General features: G+C 37.6%; 1 protein-coding gene across 1 annotated transcript; it reads left to right on the forward strand.

Annotated features, from left to right (window-relative positions):
• Nucleotides 1-4,467: 4,467 nt before the first annotated feature.
• Nucleotides 4,468-16,709, forward strand: LOC121954951 (polyribonucleotide nucleotidyltransferase 1, mitochondrial). The gene is made up of 28 exons (XM_042502707.1): nucleotides 4,468-4,693; nucleotides 4,958-5,018; nucleotides 5,845-5,919; nucleotides 6,180-6,285; nucleotides 6,388-6,437; nucleotides 7,215-7,278; nucleotides 7,365-7,412; nucleotides 7,526-7,639; nucleotides 8,580-8,766; nucleotides 9,025-9,076; nucleotides 9,300-9,357; nucleotides 9,501-9,597; nucleotides 9,684-9,786; nucleotides 10,061-10,131; nucleotides 10,343-10,379; nucleotides 10,482-10,548; nucleotides 10,670-10,759; nucleotides 10,909-10,962; nucleotides 11,682-11,791; nucleotides 11,947-12,018; nucleotides 12,343-12,406; nucleotides 12,504-12,587; nucleotides 12,705-12,788; nucleotides 12,912-13,018; nucleotides 13,734-13,789; nucleotides 13,929-14,007; nucleotides 14,846-14,893; nucleotides 14,982-16,709. Exons 1-28 carry the CDS (start codon nucleotides 4,575-4,577, stop codon nucleotides 15,132-15,134), a joined length of 2,310 nt encoding a protein of 769 aa, XP_042358641.1. The 5' UTR covers nucleotides 4,468-4,574; the 3' UTR covers nucleotides 15,135-16,709.
• The last annotated feature ends 786 nt before the right edge of the window (nucleotides 16,710-17,495 follow it).

The following is a 17,495-nucleotide window of genomic DNA, read 5'->3' on the forward strand; positions in this document are numbered from 1 at the left end:
GGAATCAATTCTTAACATTCAAATCTCCAGTTCAAATGATTAAGACCCCCTGTGGCACAGTCAAACCACTAATTGCATAAAATTACAGAGCATTAAAGAGTGTGTGTCTCCCGTTCCTTAACTCAGAGAGAGATTAAATAAGTGTTTCATTCATAGAGATACATTCAGTTACATCACCATGATAGAAAAGCAAATCTTTATTCTCCTATCTAAAACACCAAGCTCTTCTTTATCTTGATTTTTTTAACCCATGATGAGCCACAGCTCAGTCTTGAGGTTCTCAGGCCTGGATTTGAGGCTTGACACCAAAAAGTAATCAGCTCCTTGCATTCGAGGCTTTGAATCACTCTATCCTCTGTCTGTCTGAGAGGCTTTTTAGATCAACAACACGGCAGGGAGCAAACATATAGGAATGCAGAGGTCACAGTTGAAATTAAACATGTTTTAGTTACTCGCTGTGTTTCCTGAACATTTTCATTACAAGACAAAAATCTAGTAAACATAGATTTTTCGTACCTGTGATGAATGCAACCATAATTGCTTTGCTTGTTTCTGTTTGTCACTACACCCTGAACAAGGCGAAAGCCTGGACCTGGATAATTTATGTCTTTTTTAGGGAATATATCTTTGTTTTTCTGAACATAGATTTTGTTTTAGGCATGGGTTGTTTTATTAATGATGTGAAGGTTGTTTTCTCAGCTGAAATCTTTTTGCATGTGTTAAATATGAGTTGAATGAACTAAAACCAATGAATTTGGTTTATTGTAACCATTGTTCTTATAGAATGCCATTGAACGTGGTATTATCAAGACACTCAGAGAATAAAAAAATAAAAATCATGTTTATTACATTCTGATTTTACACAATTAGGCACATATCCACTCAACTATGAATCACTATTCATACCCAGACAATCAACAGACACACACACAATGGGGGTTTTCCAATAGGCATCCAATCATTAGACTGATCCTGTGAGGTTAATTTATTATAGGAGCTTTATACTAACAAAGGCAACCTGCTGTTGAGGTGTTTGTGTCTGGAGAGCTGATTTTCTTTAGAAAAACATGTTTTTACTCGGGAATATAATACCTAATGACCATAACAGACACATAACAAGCCATGGATGAACACATTTCGATGTACCATAAGGAAAAGTAGTTTATGAGCTTGCATGTAATACTGTTGAGGCAGAAAGCTGTATTTTGTTCAGAGAGTGGAACCTTATTGCGTGGAGCCTTGCCATGTGCTGTAATGTAATTACCACGCTTGTGACAAAGGAAATCATGCGGTGCCAACTCATGTCGCTATGAGCTGTCTAAACGCTGGTCCCCTCAAGCTCATGCATGTCCATATCAGTGGATCCTATTACTGGCTTTTCAGTGACATGCAGAAGACATGGAAAAAAGGCGGATTTCAGTATCACTGTTGATGGAAATTTGCAAGAATTGTAAAATGATAAGTATTTAAATTAGTTACAAATAAATGTGTCATATGTTTCCACAGAGGCAGTCGCTGCATGTTTAGGGTGATAGATAATCCGCCTGTAAGGACACAGCCTGGTTGCGATGGAGCCAGAGAAACGTCACCCCTGCTACAAATCCTGTGATTTCTGCATGTGTGTGTTCATGTGTGTGTAAGAGAGATCAGTACGGCACTCATGCAGGCTGTCGTGATGTCACCTCCTGAAACAATGCAGCATGAAAATCAGAAAAGCACTCAAACCCCTTGACACACACACAGACAAACACACACACACACACACACACACACACACACACACACACACACAATCTTGTACTCCAAGCCCCTTACCTTAACCTAGGTGTGACCTGTGACCTTAAAACCAAGTTTTAACCCTCACACAGGCCTTTGAAAAAGCGAGGACCTGCCAAAGTGTCCTCACTTTCCGAAAATGTCCTTACTCTATTACTAAATACAGTTTTGTAAATTATGTTTTTATTTTATCTTTATTTTATTCATCTTTTTATTCTGTCTTGTTCTTGTTTTATTATTGAAAAAGCTCTTCTTTTTTTATCACTTTAAAGATCAATTGCAATAGCACAAATTGTTTTACAGGTTTTTTTTTCCCAAAAAAAATGTTATCCCTGATGCATTCACAAACAAGAAAATGCATCTTGAGGTTCTTCAGTTTTTCTTGGTTGTTAAAATTTTTGCATGACAAAACAACACAAAATCCTCCACAGGGCTCTTTATGTTCCTTGTAGTCTACCACAAAACACAGACTGGTCCATTACGCACTAATAGTCCGTGGCTCTGCTTGGTAATAATGAGATCTCAATGTGTCCCGCAGCCATGGAAACAAGATAATACTGGTAGTGGTAATAATGGGAGTGTGTGTTCGTGTTTTTCTCTGGGTGTGAGCCTGTGTGAAATCCTGCAATTAACTGGAGTGCGTGCATGGGTTTGTGCATGTGTGAAAGTAATCCAGAGAGTGTCAGAGATGGTGCTAACACTCATCTGTTGCCATAACAACTGCAGCAGCCCCACTGTTCGTGCGTTGGCTGGCTGACTGACTGGAGGGCTGCCTGGCTGGTATAAGCAAACTTCTGGACTCGCTGTCTGATCAGCAGTCAAGGTCAGCGGTTTACTGACAGTCAAACTGGCTTTGTGAAGCACATTTTTCAGAAACATTTCACAGTTTTACAGCAGAAGACCATTTGATATACAAATACACTCAGCATATTTTGTTTTGTTTGACCTGCTGTAAACTGCAATTAAAAAGCCATTTGAGCCCACATGATCGACACAGCTGGTGATGCAGCATCCAAATCTTTTATTGTCAACATTTTTACATGAATACAAGATATACTTAAACACCAGAGTAAGTTTTCAGTCTAACATGGCCTTCAACCTACAATCTTGTATTCAATTTGTTTAATTACATTAATTTATTTTATTTCTATTTATTTATTCGCACTTGGGATGGGGTAGGGATGGATTACATGTGTTAAATCTTTAGTTGTTGTACTGAGATTTTGTTCTGTGTTCGATTTTTTTTTTGTATGTGTGTGTCTGTATACATACGTACATACATATACTGGTATTTGTGTGTGTCGTTTATTGCTGCTAAAATCAATCCAGAAATTGTTGGGGAAAAAAGCCTTTTGATGTTTCATTGATGTATATATGCAAGTGGACAGTGGTTGATCAAACTAATAATATTAATATCTTTATTAACTGAATGTCTATAATATACAGTCACATATGTATTAAGAAAGGCAGGTGGCTTCCATTAATTTAGGCTATAAATGTTATAAAATGCTGAAAGATGATTTTTGTGATGCAATGCTGACACCTAGTAGTCAAGATTTCAAATTGCAGCAGCTACCTTCTCACTTGTGTCTGTCTTGTGTCTTCCTCTACTACTACTACTACTACTACTATAAATAATAATAATGATAATAATATAATAATAATAATAATAATAATAATAATAATAATAATAATAATAATAATAATAATAATAATAATAATAATAATAATAATAATTATTATTATTATTATTATTATTATTATTATTATTGTTATTATTATTATTATTATTATTAATATTATTATTATTATTATTAATATTATTATTATTATTAATAACAACCATAATGCTATTATTTTTTTGTGATCGCGATTAGAATGGAAATGAAACATTTTGAAAAAAAGAAACCATGATGATTATATTATTTTTGTTGGGGCCCTATACCAAACAATCAAGTTCCCTTACATCTGAAATGAGTAGCGCCACAATGCTTCATTTATAGCGGTGGGCTATGTTATTACATATTTTAACTTTTTTTCTTTATAAAAAAATGCAATTCCTGTGATTTGTATATTGCACTAGGCTCTATTGCAATTTCACTAATATTTTGAGAAATTCTGCAGACCTATCCCAGAGTGACTGGTAATACATTATTTTTAAATGGGCAATTGAGCAAGAGGAAACTATAACAGTTAAGCTACTTCAGGATTAATAAAGGACTAATACAGTGCTTTTTCTTACTCTTCTACTTGCATGAAGCCTGTTGGGTGTAAAAGTAAAGGGGTAAAATGTTTAACAATTATTGCAAGTGTTTGTTAGTTTTTTCTTTCTCTCTTTGTGGTTTGTTTCCTCATATTGTTTTTTAAATATATTTATCAAAGTGGTTTATTATTAGTAAAATGTTATATATGTCATTATAACTATCTACTTTTTCACTTACCTTTGCCAAAAATGGCAAAAATCAAATGGAAGACATGCAATAACATGGATGATAATTAAAGAGATATAAGTTATAAAAAAAAATAAAATAATAAAACAAAATCTAGAATAGCATAGTCCATCATATGCTCACGATTGTAAAGCGGAATTGTTGTGACTGTGTTTCGGGTGATACGGACGCTTTAGGTGTGACACACTCACCTGGCCTGTCCAATCAGAAGCCGCGTCCCTGTGACGTATCTCCGGCCATGTGACTAAATGACATGGTAGCCTCCATGCGCATAATATCTCAATTGTAGACGCACAGACTGTCATCCGGACACGCTTTTCTTGGTTTTGTGCTCGTGTTTTTGTAGATATGAGGTATTTGCTCCGGCTGGGCCGCTCGGTCGCGCGCCTTCATGTCCGTTTATGTCACCAGAGTGTTTACAACAGCCACGCGCATCCGCGCAGAGTGCTGGTGGACCTTGGCGAGAAGTGAGTTGACTTTCCTGGTTTCCTTTCAGTTTCAATTCCTGTGAAAAAGCAGCACATCATTTTTACCTCGAGCTAGTTGTTTATTTACCCGCTGTCATGGTGTTTTTGTTGCGTTGCTATCCTCGCGTTTAACTCCAGACCCAGAACAACTGTGAGAGATCACAGCGTCACTGAATGTCACGTTAGCACATGTTAATATGACAGAAGTTTCAGTGTCTGAGACATTTCAGTGTTTGATGTGCTGCGTTCATGTTGTTTTTGCAGGAAACTTGAGATCTCTTCAGGGAGGTTTGCTAGATTTGCTGATGGATCTGCTGTTGTGCAGGTACAGAGAACAACATGTCAACATTTACATTAAACATGTGCACCACAGTGATGGGATGTAACTAATAATAATAATAATAATACTAAACACTATTTCTATAGCTGTTTTCTAAACCAGAGTTACAAAGTGCTTCACAGTACAAAACTATGTAATATGAGAAAACGAGGTAAAACATAATTCACATAAAATGCAATTGAAATATAATACACACACATCCACACATGTGTACAAACACATTTATACACATATATGTACAAATGCATACACACATATAAACACATCCATCTATGTTGGCATATATATACATATGCATACCCTGATTTTTTCACATTTCAGGTGTTTTTTGTTTGTTTGTTTGGTTTTTGTTTTGCTTTGTTTTTGTTATGGTGTATTCTATGCATTTGTGAAAAAAGATTAAAGGCTTACAGATGAACCCACTGGGGAACCTTGGGGAAAACTGACTGCTGACCCTGTGTCATGATAGTGTGGTTAAACATACATGATAGGAATGTGAATGTACCATTTAAAGTTTGTACATCTTTATAAAAGAAAAAAAGGAAAACAAGACAGGAAAAAATGCAGAATCCGCACTAAGGCCGTTATCATTTTGATTTGATTGTGCTTTAGTGGTGTATATTGAAAAACAAAATGCCAGTTAATCAAATGAACACAATCCAGGTGACACGACGTGGGAATATGGGGCCAGTTAAACCCACTTTGCTGTGCTGGTATTCTAACTCAAGTGTAATAGATGAAAGTTCTTTTTCCACTAAAAACACTGCATAAAATGTGTTTTTTTCTGTTTCATCTCTTCCTCTTTTTGAAGTTGGGCGAAACCTCTGTGATGGTGACTGCTGTGAGCAAAACCAAACCTTCTTCGTCTCAGTTCATGCCTCTTGTGGTACGTTCTCTTAACATCACAGTAAAATTCCCAAACTGTCCTTGTATTTAGAGTGTGATTGTGCTCGTTCAGCCTTGTCTTGTCACATTTGTGTGTGATGTAAATGGTTTCCATAAAAGAGTGGTAATGTAGATGCAGTTGATTATTGATGATTATTCAGACCGTCAACATCAGTCGTTTGTGACTCAGAACCTGAAACTAGAAGGACGACTTTATTGGCATCGGGGCAAAATCCTAATTAATGAATGTTTGACTGACAGGTGGACTACAGACAGAAAGCAGCTGCTGCAGGTCGAATCCCTACTAATTATTTGAGGCGAGAGCTTGGCACCACTGACAATGAGATCCTCACCAGCAGACTCATAGGTAAGTTGATGAGAGTATTTCTTATTTTTATGCATACTTTAAAAGCAGCACGTGTTGTACTGTGACTTTTTGACTAATATTCCTCATGTTTTTGTTGCTCAGACAGGTCGATCAGACCCCTGTTCCCTCCTGGTTACTTTTATGACACTCAGGTCAGTTTGGTTTGACATTGCTTTGTTGTAATACCCTCTTTTGGTTTAGAGAGACAGATATTTCGAACATGTAAAACAGACAGAAAAGACAAAATGGCAATAAAGAAAAGGGATGGTAATCTAAACTTAATGAATAGATTCAAATAAGCAACAAGAAATTGCATTTTACATGTTCGAAAAGGAGTAGATGGAGGTATAAATGTATTATTTCGTACCCCTTCTCAGCTAATCAGTTAATTTACTTGTGAAATTTGTCTCTACCGTCTATACATACACTTACATATTTACACACACAGACTTACAGTGAAATAATCTTTGCAACTGATGTAAAATTTTAACTGTTGATTTTGCCCCTTGTTTTTATTATTTATATTGTTTTTGCTTTCATATTGTGCACACCTTGCTGCTGTAACAACACAAATTTCCCTATTGTAGGACTAATAAAAGATTATTTTATCTTATCTTATAGACATACAAACATACACACACATACCCATATACATATATACACATACACATATATACATACGTGTACATGTATATGTCCCACTGAATTTACACCTATATGCATATACTCATATTCATATATATTAAACATAATATGTGTACATACATACGCGTATGCACTTGCACGCAACCAAACACACAATATACAGTTAATAAACAGTAATTCAAGTTGCACGTACAATGCAGATGTTATACTGTGTCATAGACAATGATATTAATGTGTCTCTGTCTTCAACATTTTGTCTCCGTGTCCGCTCACACCATCTGAAGATCCTTTGTAACCTGCTGGCAGTCGATGGCATCAATAATCCAGATGTGCTGGCTGTTAATGCAGGTGAGTCAAACATCTCGGCCTTCCATCTTTTCCACAGAGGGAAGTTTTTCAGATCTTTGGCTAAAACATTGTTTTCTGTCATAAAGCCTCTGCTGCCCTGGCCCTGTCCGACATCCCCTGGGATGGACCCATAGGTGAGAAACACACAAATTCACATTTTCTGACCTTCACTTCTGGTTTTCTCTTTGTTTGGTTTCAATTCCTGTGATGTGATTATTTTTTTATTTATTCATTCATTTATTTTTAGGTGCTGTGCGTGTGGGAATGGTAGACGGAGAGTTGCTGGTCAACCCAACTAGGACAGAAATGAATTCCAGCACTCTTAACATGATTGTTGCCGGAGCTCCCAGCAGTCAAGTGGGTAAGATGGCAAACATTTTAAAATTCCCAGTCCAGATTTTTGTTAAGTGAAACAACAACAATAACAAAAATATTTATTTAGTATTAGTAGTTTTGCATGAACATCTGATAATGCTGTAAACCAACAGTGGCTTATACATCATTTCCAACAAGTCGAGTAGCCTAAATTTGCTTTTTACGTAGCAGTAATTTATGGTAAATGGACTGCACTTGTAAAGCGCTTTTGTAGTCATTCGACCACTCAAAGTGCTATCACACGACATGTCACAATCACCCACTCACACACATTCACACACTGGTGGCCAAACAATGTGCCAGCTGCTACTCAGTAACCATTCACACACACTCTCACTCTGATGGAGCCATCAGGAACAATTTGGGATTCAATATCTTCCCGAGGATACTTCAGTGTTGACTGGAGGAGCAGGAGAGTGAACAGCCAATCTTCCAATTATTGGACGCCTGCTCTCTGAGCCACAGCCGCCAAGATGTCATCGATAATGTTGTTACTTTATGATTGTTTCAACAAATCTAAACTGGTTGAACATGTAATAAAACGTGTTGGCGTGATGTTCCTCGGTCAGATACGTCACTCGAAATTTTTTTCTTTTTTCATTTCAAAAGTGAAATGATAAACATTGCTATGTTCACCTGCCCATTTACATTTTGTTTCCAGTTAGTGGATTAATGTGACGATACTCAGCGTCCAGGTTTTATTACATTATCTACTGACTGAAAGGAACATTTTATATCAGTTTTACAAGTTATTATTCTAGTAAATTTAGAAAAATTTAGTAAACATAGTTTACTTTAGTAGATGTCACCACTACGGATCTGCTCAGCGTCTGCCGTTTCCAGCTCATTGTCACATGTTCCCCTCTGTGTATCTGACGACAGAATCATACAGCATTTACACACTAATGTGACTCTCTGTCTGCCAGTGATGATTGAGGCGTCAGCGGAGAACTTACTGCAGCAGGACTTCTGCCACGCCGTGAAGGTGGGAGTCAAACACACCCAGCAGATCATACTTGCCATCCAGCAGCTGGTACGGGAACAGAAGGTCACCAAGCGCACCCCGGTCAAGGTCTTCTCAGTCCCGCCGAACATGGTGGAACATGTTCGGCAGTAAGTAATGAACCTGTTAAAAAGCACTAGGACTGTATTTAAGTATCATTTCCAGAATAAAACAAACTGAAATTAAGATTTTTCCTCCTGAATCAACTTGTAAGTTAATGATCAAGACATTATTTGTGTTTAGCTGTAGTACTGAGGACCCTGATTAAGCAGTTTCTGAGCTTTATTTTCAAAAATTGAGTGGAAAATATAGGACTTTTTTTTTTTTAGATACAAGTAATAACTTGTTTTTCCATGTCTTCCTCGCAGATTAGCTTCTGAGAAGATCTATGCAGTTTTCACTGATTACACTCTCGATAAGGTAAAGCCTGACGCCTGTTTCACACATGGCCCCTCACAGTTATCACTGTGTGTTAGTCTGTTCTGTTTGTACTAGGGTGAACATGTGAAATTGAATTGATTAATTAAAAGGCTATGCAATGCTGTCAAAGTATGTAAAATATGTTGCTGTGAGCTTTGATTGAGGAAAAAATGCATTTGGTATTATTTGAAATAAATATCTCTCAATCTCATAACATTTTTAGATTTCAAGAGATGAAGCCATCAACAAAGTTCGACTAGAAACAGAAGAGGACCTAAAAGGTAGATCACCTTCAGTTTTCATGTTGCATGGAAAGAATTTCAGGTTATGTGTTTCAAATATTGTTGCAGCCGCCTTCACACAATCGTAATTTATGTTCCTGTCTGTCCACTGAACTTTGTGAATTGTTGTCTTCTACATACAGAAAGATTCCCTCAGGCCGAGTCCTTTGAAATCATTGAATCCTTCAACACTGTGAACAAAGAAATCTTCCGTAATTTAGTGCTAAATGAGTACAAGAGGTAAGTCCTCCCCCTGGGGAAGTTGATGCGTATTGTCATGAAACATGATAAGCCTTTATGACTGTTTTTTTTTCTTTTTTTCGTAGATGTGATGGGAGAGAGTTGACGGCTTTAAGGAACATTTCTTGCGACGTCGACCTCTTTAAACCGCTGCACGGCTCCGCTCTCTTCCAGAGAGGACAAACACAGGTGAGCGAGAAGGTCATACAAGATTGATTTGAGAGTAATGTTTTTTTTGAAATAACGAGATCACTGTGTGTCCAAATTTGTTGGCGATATAAGACTGATGTTTGTTAGTGTTTTTGGGGTTTTTTTTACTGAAGGATAAAATAGTATGTTTGATAATGAATGCAAAAGCAGGAGGAGGCTGAACAGAGAGGTTCTTTCCTCTGAAATTACATTTTTACTGTGAAAAGGACTCTGAAAAACACCTCAGTCCTTGTTCTCTTCCTGTTTTATTCAGGTGCTGTGCAGCATCACATTTGATTCTCTTGAATCCAGTGTCAAGTCAGATATTATCACCACAGCTCTGAGGTAAAGTCATCACTCATTTTCACACATTTGGACTACACACTGACTATGTTTTCATTATTAGCACAGTTCAGATAGTGTTGGCCCTTATTTCTCAAAAGCATTACATATCTGTCTGTATCTGAATGTATAGGCACACAGTGTATCATCCTAAAAGTATACAATATAAAGGAAACAATTTAAATCAGCTCTTCCATTTATTTTCTGTCTGCAGTGGCATTAAATCCAAAAATTTCATGCTTCATTATGAGGTAAGAAACGTCCTCTTTCATCTTTACAATCACCAGATGTATGATTCTGTGTCTTTAATTCTTTGAGGTTAAACTAAAATCAACCTTGCCTTTTAATTTCAGTTCCCTCCGTATGCAACCAATGAGGTTGGGAGGACGGGCAGCATGAACAGAAGGGAGCTTGGACATGGTTTGTGTTCAAATTGATATATTTTGCTTGTATTCAGTGTCTGCGACGACTCACTGCCATCCAGACTCTTCTGGACAAAGACTGTGTGTTAATTTGTGTTTGTGTGTTTTTGTATTCCCAGGGGCCCTGGCGGAGAAAGCTTTGAGACCAGTCATTCCTAAAGACTTCCCCTTCACTATCCGGGTCACTGCTGAGGTGCTGGAGTCAAACGGTGGGTGTGGAGACACAGATTAAAAACACCACAGGGGACGTGCTCATTGTCTGGCAGGATGTCTCAGACAGGAACATTGGGTCACAGTGTCTGAACGCCTGTTTTCTTTTTCTTCCTCTAACTGTTTCCACCTCTTTATCTCCTCTCAGGATCCTCCTCAATGGCTTCAGCATGTGGAGGCAGCCTGGCTCTGATGGATGCAGGTACTGGAGTGGGCGTGAAACAGCTCTGTTATAACTGATAATCACTATAGGAAAATGTATTTATTCCAATTTATTTTTTTTGCCATTTTAATGCTTCAGCTACTGATATAACCCAATAAAAAAGTTAGTACTATCTAAGTTGTATACCAAAAAAAAGTTTGTATTAAAAGTCAGTAATCTTATGACATAGAATTATACTACAGTAGCAGTTTTGAAAGTTTTTTTTTCTTTTTTTGCATTTAATATTTGGTGTTCATTCCCAGTATCGCTGCTGCCAGGTGCGAAAATCCTATTTCCAAAATTGCTATTTTTCAGGAATTAGAAAAAATGCTGTTTTTTTTAAAAAGGATCCAATGGAGATCGGTTTAGTCACAAGCTTTTTTTTTTTTTTTTTTTTAAATTGATTGGTCGAGAAATGGTAAAACCACTGACAGAGGTAGGGGGACCAATAGAATTAATTTATGAAATAAAATGAAAATAGTGAAATGTGGACTTACGAGGTTTGCACCTGACAGTGACAGTTTGTATTAGTGCATTCCAATAATTAAGCTACTATCAATTTTGGACAAATTTTTATTCAGTTTTCTTGTCAATTTTAATTTGCTTCATGAACATAAATTACAGGTGAACAATATCACATTTCTATTCATATTTACTCAATTGTGCAATTGTGTGATTATGTGTAACTTATATGTTTGTATGTCCATCTGTGTCTCCAGGTGTGCCCATCTCGTCTGCTGTGGCAGGTGTAGCAGTTGGTCTCATCTCAAAGGCAAACCCAGAGAAACCTGCTGAGATCCAAGACTACAGATTACTAACTGATATTCTGGTACGTACGGTGTGAGATCAACCGGTTATAACTACCAAGTGGAAAAAAGGAGCGTAGCTGAGCAATACATATCTGACATAAAGTCATAACTAATGCCCTGCTTAATTATATTGGAGTTGTTCATGATGCACTCATTTTTATTGTTTTCTAAACAGGGAATAGAGGATTACCTCGGAGACATGGACTTCAAATTGGCAGGAACGCAAAAGGGCATAACTGCGTTACAGGTACTGTGTCTGATAACCCACAACAAGTCTCTAATATTAACTTTTTTGGCTCACTTTTATGCTGAAGACAACATAAATTACCTGATAATAAATTCGATTTTCATAGAAATATTTTAGCGGACCTATTGTCAGTGTTATGTAAATATAATTTGCTGCTGTCTGAAACATTGAAGAAAAGACAAGGGCCCATTTTGAGCTTTAATTTAAGACTTTCTTGTCATTTATTCTTGTCATCGAGTTTATTGTTTTTTTATAAGACAATAGAGGTTACTTTATGTTTCATCCTTTGGTCCACGCTTTTACGTACTTTTATTTAACCTCCAGGCTGATGTGAAGATCCCAGGTTTGCCTCTGAAGGTTGTCATGGAGGCAATCCAACAGGCCACAGGTAAGCTCACATGGCACTGAAACTCAGCATTTTATACTAAAGAATAAAGCATCTACATGATTTTAATGTCTTTTTTTTCAATTTTATTTTGTTTCAGTGGCAAAGAGGGAAATCTTGGGCATCATGAACAAATGCAGCGCAAAACCCAGAGAGACGAGGAAAGAGAACGGACCTATTGTTGGTAGGTTTTGTGTTAGATTATAAATTTGTGCATGTACATTTTACAGAAAGAGGTGAGTTTTGCTGCAGTTTACTGTGTACTGGCAACTGATGTGTGTGAGTTTTATTGTGTCTTCAGAAAATGTGCGGGTGCCTGTTTCCAAACGAGCACGCTTTATTGGTCCAGGCGGTTATAACCTGCGCAGGGTACAAGCTGAAACCGGTAAAAAGTCATTTACATTGAACTGAATCAGAAAAGCAACCAGAAACATGACTTTCTCTGTAAATGAAGTGTCAGTTTTTCTCACAAAATGCTGAAAGCGTAATTTGTTTTTACTTCTCTGAGGTGTGACAATAAGTCAGGTGGACGAGGAGACTTTCTCTGTGTTCGCTCCAACACCGGGAGCCATGAGCGAAGCCCAAGAGTTCATCAGTGAAATCTGCAAAGATGATGTGAGTCTCCACCAATTCTGGGGCCCTTTCTGAAAACTGCTCATTTTAGAAAAACAAAAAAACAGTCTGACATTGATCTGAGCCAGGGTTCTCGCGAATCCTTATAAAGTCTTAAAAGGTATTGAATTCATTAATCTTAAAATAAGGCCTTAATTAGTATTAAATTGACTTAAATTAACCTTTCAAAGGTTTTAAAAATGCTTGGAGGATTTTGAATATTTTTTGTGGCATTGCACTGTAAAATTGGTAACATCTTTTTGGGTTTTTTTTTGGTTAAGTAATTTATTAAATTCCTTTTCTTAAACTGGCCGTGATCCAAGCTGTGGAAACTCACATGCAGAGTGAGAAACACAAAATCGTCCAGAAAACAGGCCAGAGATGCCCAGTGTTTTAAAAATATATATTATACATTTTTTGTAACATTTAACATAGGTAATTTAAATTCGTCTCTGCACAAAAAGTCATTTTTTATTTTACAACAAACATTTAGGTAAAACTTCATTGTCCGCTTTAATTTTGGTTATTAGAAAATTGGTCTTAAACTTAAGCTCTAGTGGCATTAAAAACATCTTTAAAATGTGTTAAATCCACCTTGCCTTAATCTGTAGGAACCCTGTTCTGAACATGAGGCTGTTTCAGTGTGCAAATAAATTCATAGCTGTACATGTACTGCATGTGTGTGAACATACATGTGTATTTCTGCTTTGTCTTGCAGCAAGAGCAGCAGCTGGAGTTTGGTGCGATCTACACAGCCACCATCACTGAGATAAGGTATTTACGGGAAAACAGTGTTTGATGCAGCTTATAAACATGCAGTGTAAAGATGCTATCTACGAGAATTTTATTCATGATTTCAATAGAAGTCAAATCCAATCAAACTGCTTCTGAATCTTCTCCCGCTCTGTTTCAGGGACATTGGTGTGATGGTGAAACTTTATCCCAACATGAGTGCCGTCCTGCTGCACAACTCACAGCTGGACCACAAGCGGGTCAGTGAATTTGCTGTTGTATACAGTTTGTTTGCATGCTCATGTTTTTTGAGATTTTTAAACAATGAAATAACTTATTTAGGGGATAGTTTGGATCTTTTAAATTTTGGAGAAGCAGGCAGGATTAAAGCCATGGAAGCGAAGCAATGTGCAGCTGTGCATGAGGGCAGCTACAAAACTTATTTTAGCCACCTCCCCAAAAAAAACAGTTCCACTTTAAGTGTATTAAGAATATTTTCACAGCTTTAACTTGTGATCAGACTGCGTTTTGCGACGGGAAAATGGGTCCCCATCTATGCTCCCGTCAATGCCACCAAACTCCATTGAAAAAAGCAGTGATATTAGCTCGCTGGACACAGGAGCTGCTGTGTGTGACTGTGGAAAATTTAAACTAACCCGTTTAGATGCCAAAGTCACACAGTAACAAAAAAACAAAATAACCGATGGAGTAGGCCGGCAACTCTTGCGTTCAGCAAAGTTAAATTACTTTGAAAAGAGCCCAAAAACAGCTTCAGTTTACTGTTGTGAATTGCTGTCTGCGGCAAGGTAAAGTGATCAATATATTAAAGTAAAGAGTGCACTTTAAATTATATTGTATTGCTTTCAATGGAACTTCCTTTTTTTTTTGAGGTGGCTAAAATATGTTTTGCTGCTGCTCCTGTCCACAAAAGTACATTGCATTGCTTTCGTGTCAGTACTCCTGTCTGCTTCTCCAAATTGGGGGCGTGCAAACCACCATGCACTGTCTGTAATACACTAACTGTGCCTCATACAGCTTCACTTCAGAAGATCCAAACTATTTCTTTAATGTTAATTTATTTATATTTTCCTCTTTTAGATCAAGCATCCAACTGCTTTGGGTTTAGAAGTGGGACAGCAGATACAGGTACGTGTCAGTCAGGCCGTTGCATCAAAAGTAGTCCTTTGTGTTTAAATTCTGGCCTCATCGTCTCTGACTGGATTTATACTAACAGGTCAAGTACTTTGGACGAGACCCGACAGACGGCAGAATGAGACTTTCACGCAAGGTGCTCCAGTCTCCCGCTGCAACAGTCGTCAGGACAATGAGTGAGAAACAGAGCATCTCCATGGGCTCAAACAGCCAGGCGACCAACACCGATTTGTGACACAGAGACACGACAAATCAACGTCTGGCTTTGCTTCCAAAATGGGTTTAAACGGAGCAGATTTTGTTACAAAGTTCTGTTGAGAAATCTGCAAAGAGTTTTAGAGAGTCTGGAAAGAACTGCAGCTCATCAAACACGGCGTCCAGCTGTGCTTCAGCAGATGTGCACAAACTGAGAAGAAGGCTTAGAGAACACGGAGCAGGAGACACACATTCAAAAACTGTAAATGTTTTATTTTTAAGTATTCCCTTTTTAATGGTGTCTCATTTCCACATTTGCCACCTCAGCATGACGCAGTAAGAGGGTTTCCTTTCAGTTTCATCCAAATATAGTCATCAAGTGCAAATTAACAACAGTTTTCTTATTCATGTGTGTGATATTACTGCCTCCTGTGGTGTGGGACTTCCATATTTGGAGTCAAGTGTGGCGGTGTGTCCTCTAAACTGCCAGGATCAAGACACGGACAAAGAAAGCCAAGTGGGAGAAGTGTACTATTATTTTTTTTTTTAAATATTCCCTTTACGTCACATTATATTTACAATATATGGTCATGTGTAAATAAAACAACTGGTTGATTTGTTTTGTTAAAATTCCAGCAAAATAATATCCAGAAACAAACACATTCAGATGGCAACAAAGAAAAGCACTGTGCAACAAATAGAGGGTCAATATAATCATTCCAAACAGTATAAAACCAGATTTAACACGGGTTACAAGATAGGATGAAAGAAATCAATATAAAAAAAAGAATAACACATTTATTGAAAATGAATGATCGGGGTAAAGAAAATTGTTCTTAGTTTTACCTGAACCTGTGCTGCGACACAGTGACCAGGCAGCAGTCCACACTATTTTAAGTTTGAAGGCATCTTTCAGCCACGCTTGGCCTCTGTGTTTCACCACCTGTGATCACAAGAAATCACAAGTAGAAAGGCGGACTTTATGCACAGCAGCTGTTTTTCCTGTCATGAAAGCTCAACTGGGGACATGCACGAGCACCTCATCACCAATTGTGCATCCCATGAAGACAGTTGTTTGATAAGTGCAAGATTCAGCAGGTGGACTCCTAAATAATGTAAAGATGAAGAGACAGTTTACACTCATGAGATGAACAGACTCAGAAAACTGAGAAATACCCATGTTAGGAGCTGCTGTGTTACAGTCTGCCTGGATCTGATGCCACATTATGTAATAGACTAGAAATCTTTAATTAACTAAGAAGGTAAATAATTGACCTTTGGCTGAATTCGTAGTTACAATTCCGACTCTCAACTCTAACCTTGTGGCAGAAATATGCACCAAATTAAGATGTAATCTCCATTTGGTGACAATAGAGACAATCTTGATACAATGAACTGAATTCTGTGAATGAATACGTTCCTCCATGTGACATATGTTCAAAGAGCAGAAGGAGTCCTCCGATACTGTCCATCACTGTCGGAGCATTATTAGTTTGTACTGTAAGAACTGTCCTGCTTCGGGGTTTGGAAAGTACTGTGCTTACTGCAGAAATAGGTGTCATTTTCTAGACTGGTGGACATTTGGGATTCTTAATATCTGTACTAATAAACTGAGGTGGTATTGAAATCGTATGTGTGTCTGTCAGTCTAAAGTTTGTGGATGACACCACCCTCTTTGGGTTCATCTGTGGTGGGAGTCCGTCTACGGGTGAGAGTTTGACCAACTGGGGACCAAAACCACCTGGCGCTCAACATCTGAAGACAAGTAAGTTAGTTGTGGACTTCAGAAAGAAAGCTATGGACTCCTCCCACTTCCTGCCCTATATTATCACATCAGCTCTCTGCCTCACCAGGAAAGCAAAGCAGAGGATGTGTCTCCTGTGGAAGAAGTTCAACCTGCCCAGAGTGGATGATGGTGCACTCCTACAGCGCCATCGTGTCCATCCTCACCTCCTCCATCACCAGTTAGTATCCTGCTGCCGAGGACAAGAGCAGACTGCAGCATCGTTCATTCAACTTTGAAGACATGAGGCGAGCAAGAAAGATTATGGCTGCCCAAATCATCGGACAAATGATAAGAGCACATGTAAAAGAAAAAAGAAATTACATAAGTTCACAGTTTACATGATGCCACTGTTTCTTAAAATGAAAAAAATAACCCACTAAAAAGTGGTTATTTTTCATATAGTTAATGATATTTTTGTTGCTGTTGTTGATTATCACAGTCTCAGATAGGTCAATGATTAGTAGCAATATTGACTTTTTTGCATTAATATGTTTTGTGTTATGTCAGTTTTTTTAAAAAAAACAAACTTCATTCTTAACATGTTTGGAAGACACAAAAAATGTACCCTGTCAAAAAGTGCAATAAAAATGCCATATATAAATATATTTTTGAACT

The sequence above is a fragment of the Plectropomus leopardus genome, chromosome 15, assembly GCF_008729295.1.
Source record: "Plectropomus leopardus isolate mb chromosome 15, YSFRI_Pleo_2.0, whole genome shotgun sequence".
NCBI classification, from domain to species: Eukaryota; Metazoa; Chordata; class Actinopteri; order Perciformes; family Serranidae; genus Plectropomus; species Plectropomus leopardus.

Excerpts from the sequence above, each read along its gene's own strand:
- LOC121954951 (XM_042502707.1), top strand. The coding sequence starts at position 4,575 with ATGAGGTATTTGCTCCGGCTGGGCCGCTCGGTCGCGCGCCTTCATGTC. Across the intron at positions 6,438-7,214 it reads GTTACTTTTATGACACTCAG|ATCCTTTGTAACCTGCTGGC; the intron begins GTCAGTTTGGTT and ends CACCATCTGAAG. Across the intron at positions 10,132-10,342 it reads ATTATCACCACAGCTCTGAG|TGGCATTAAATCCAAAAATT; the intron begins GTAAAGTCATCA and ends TTCTGTCTGCAG.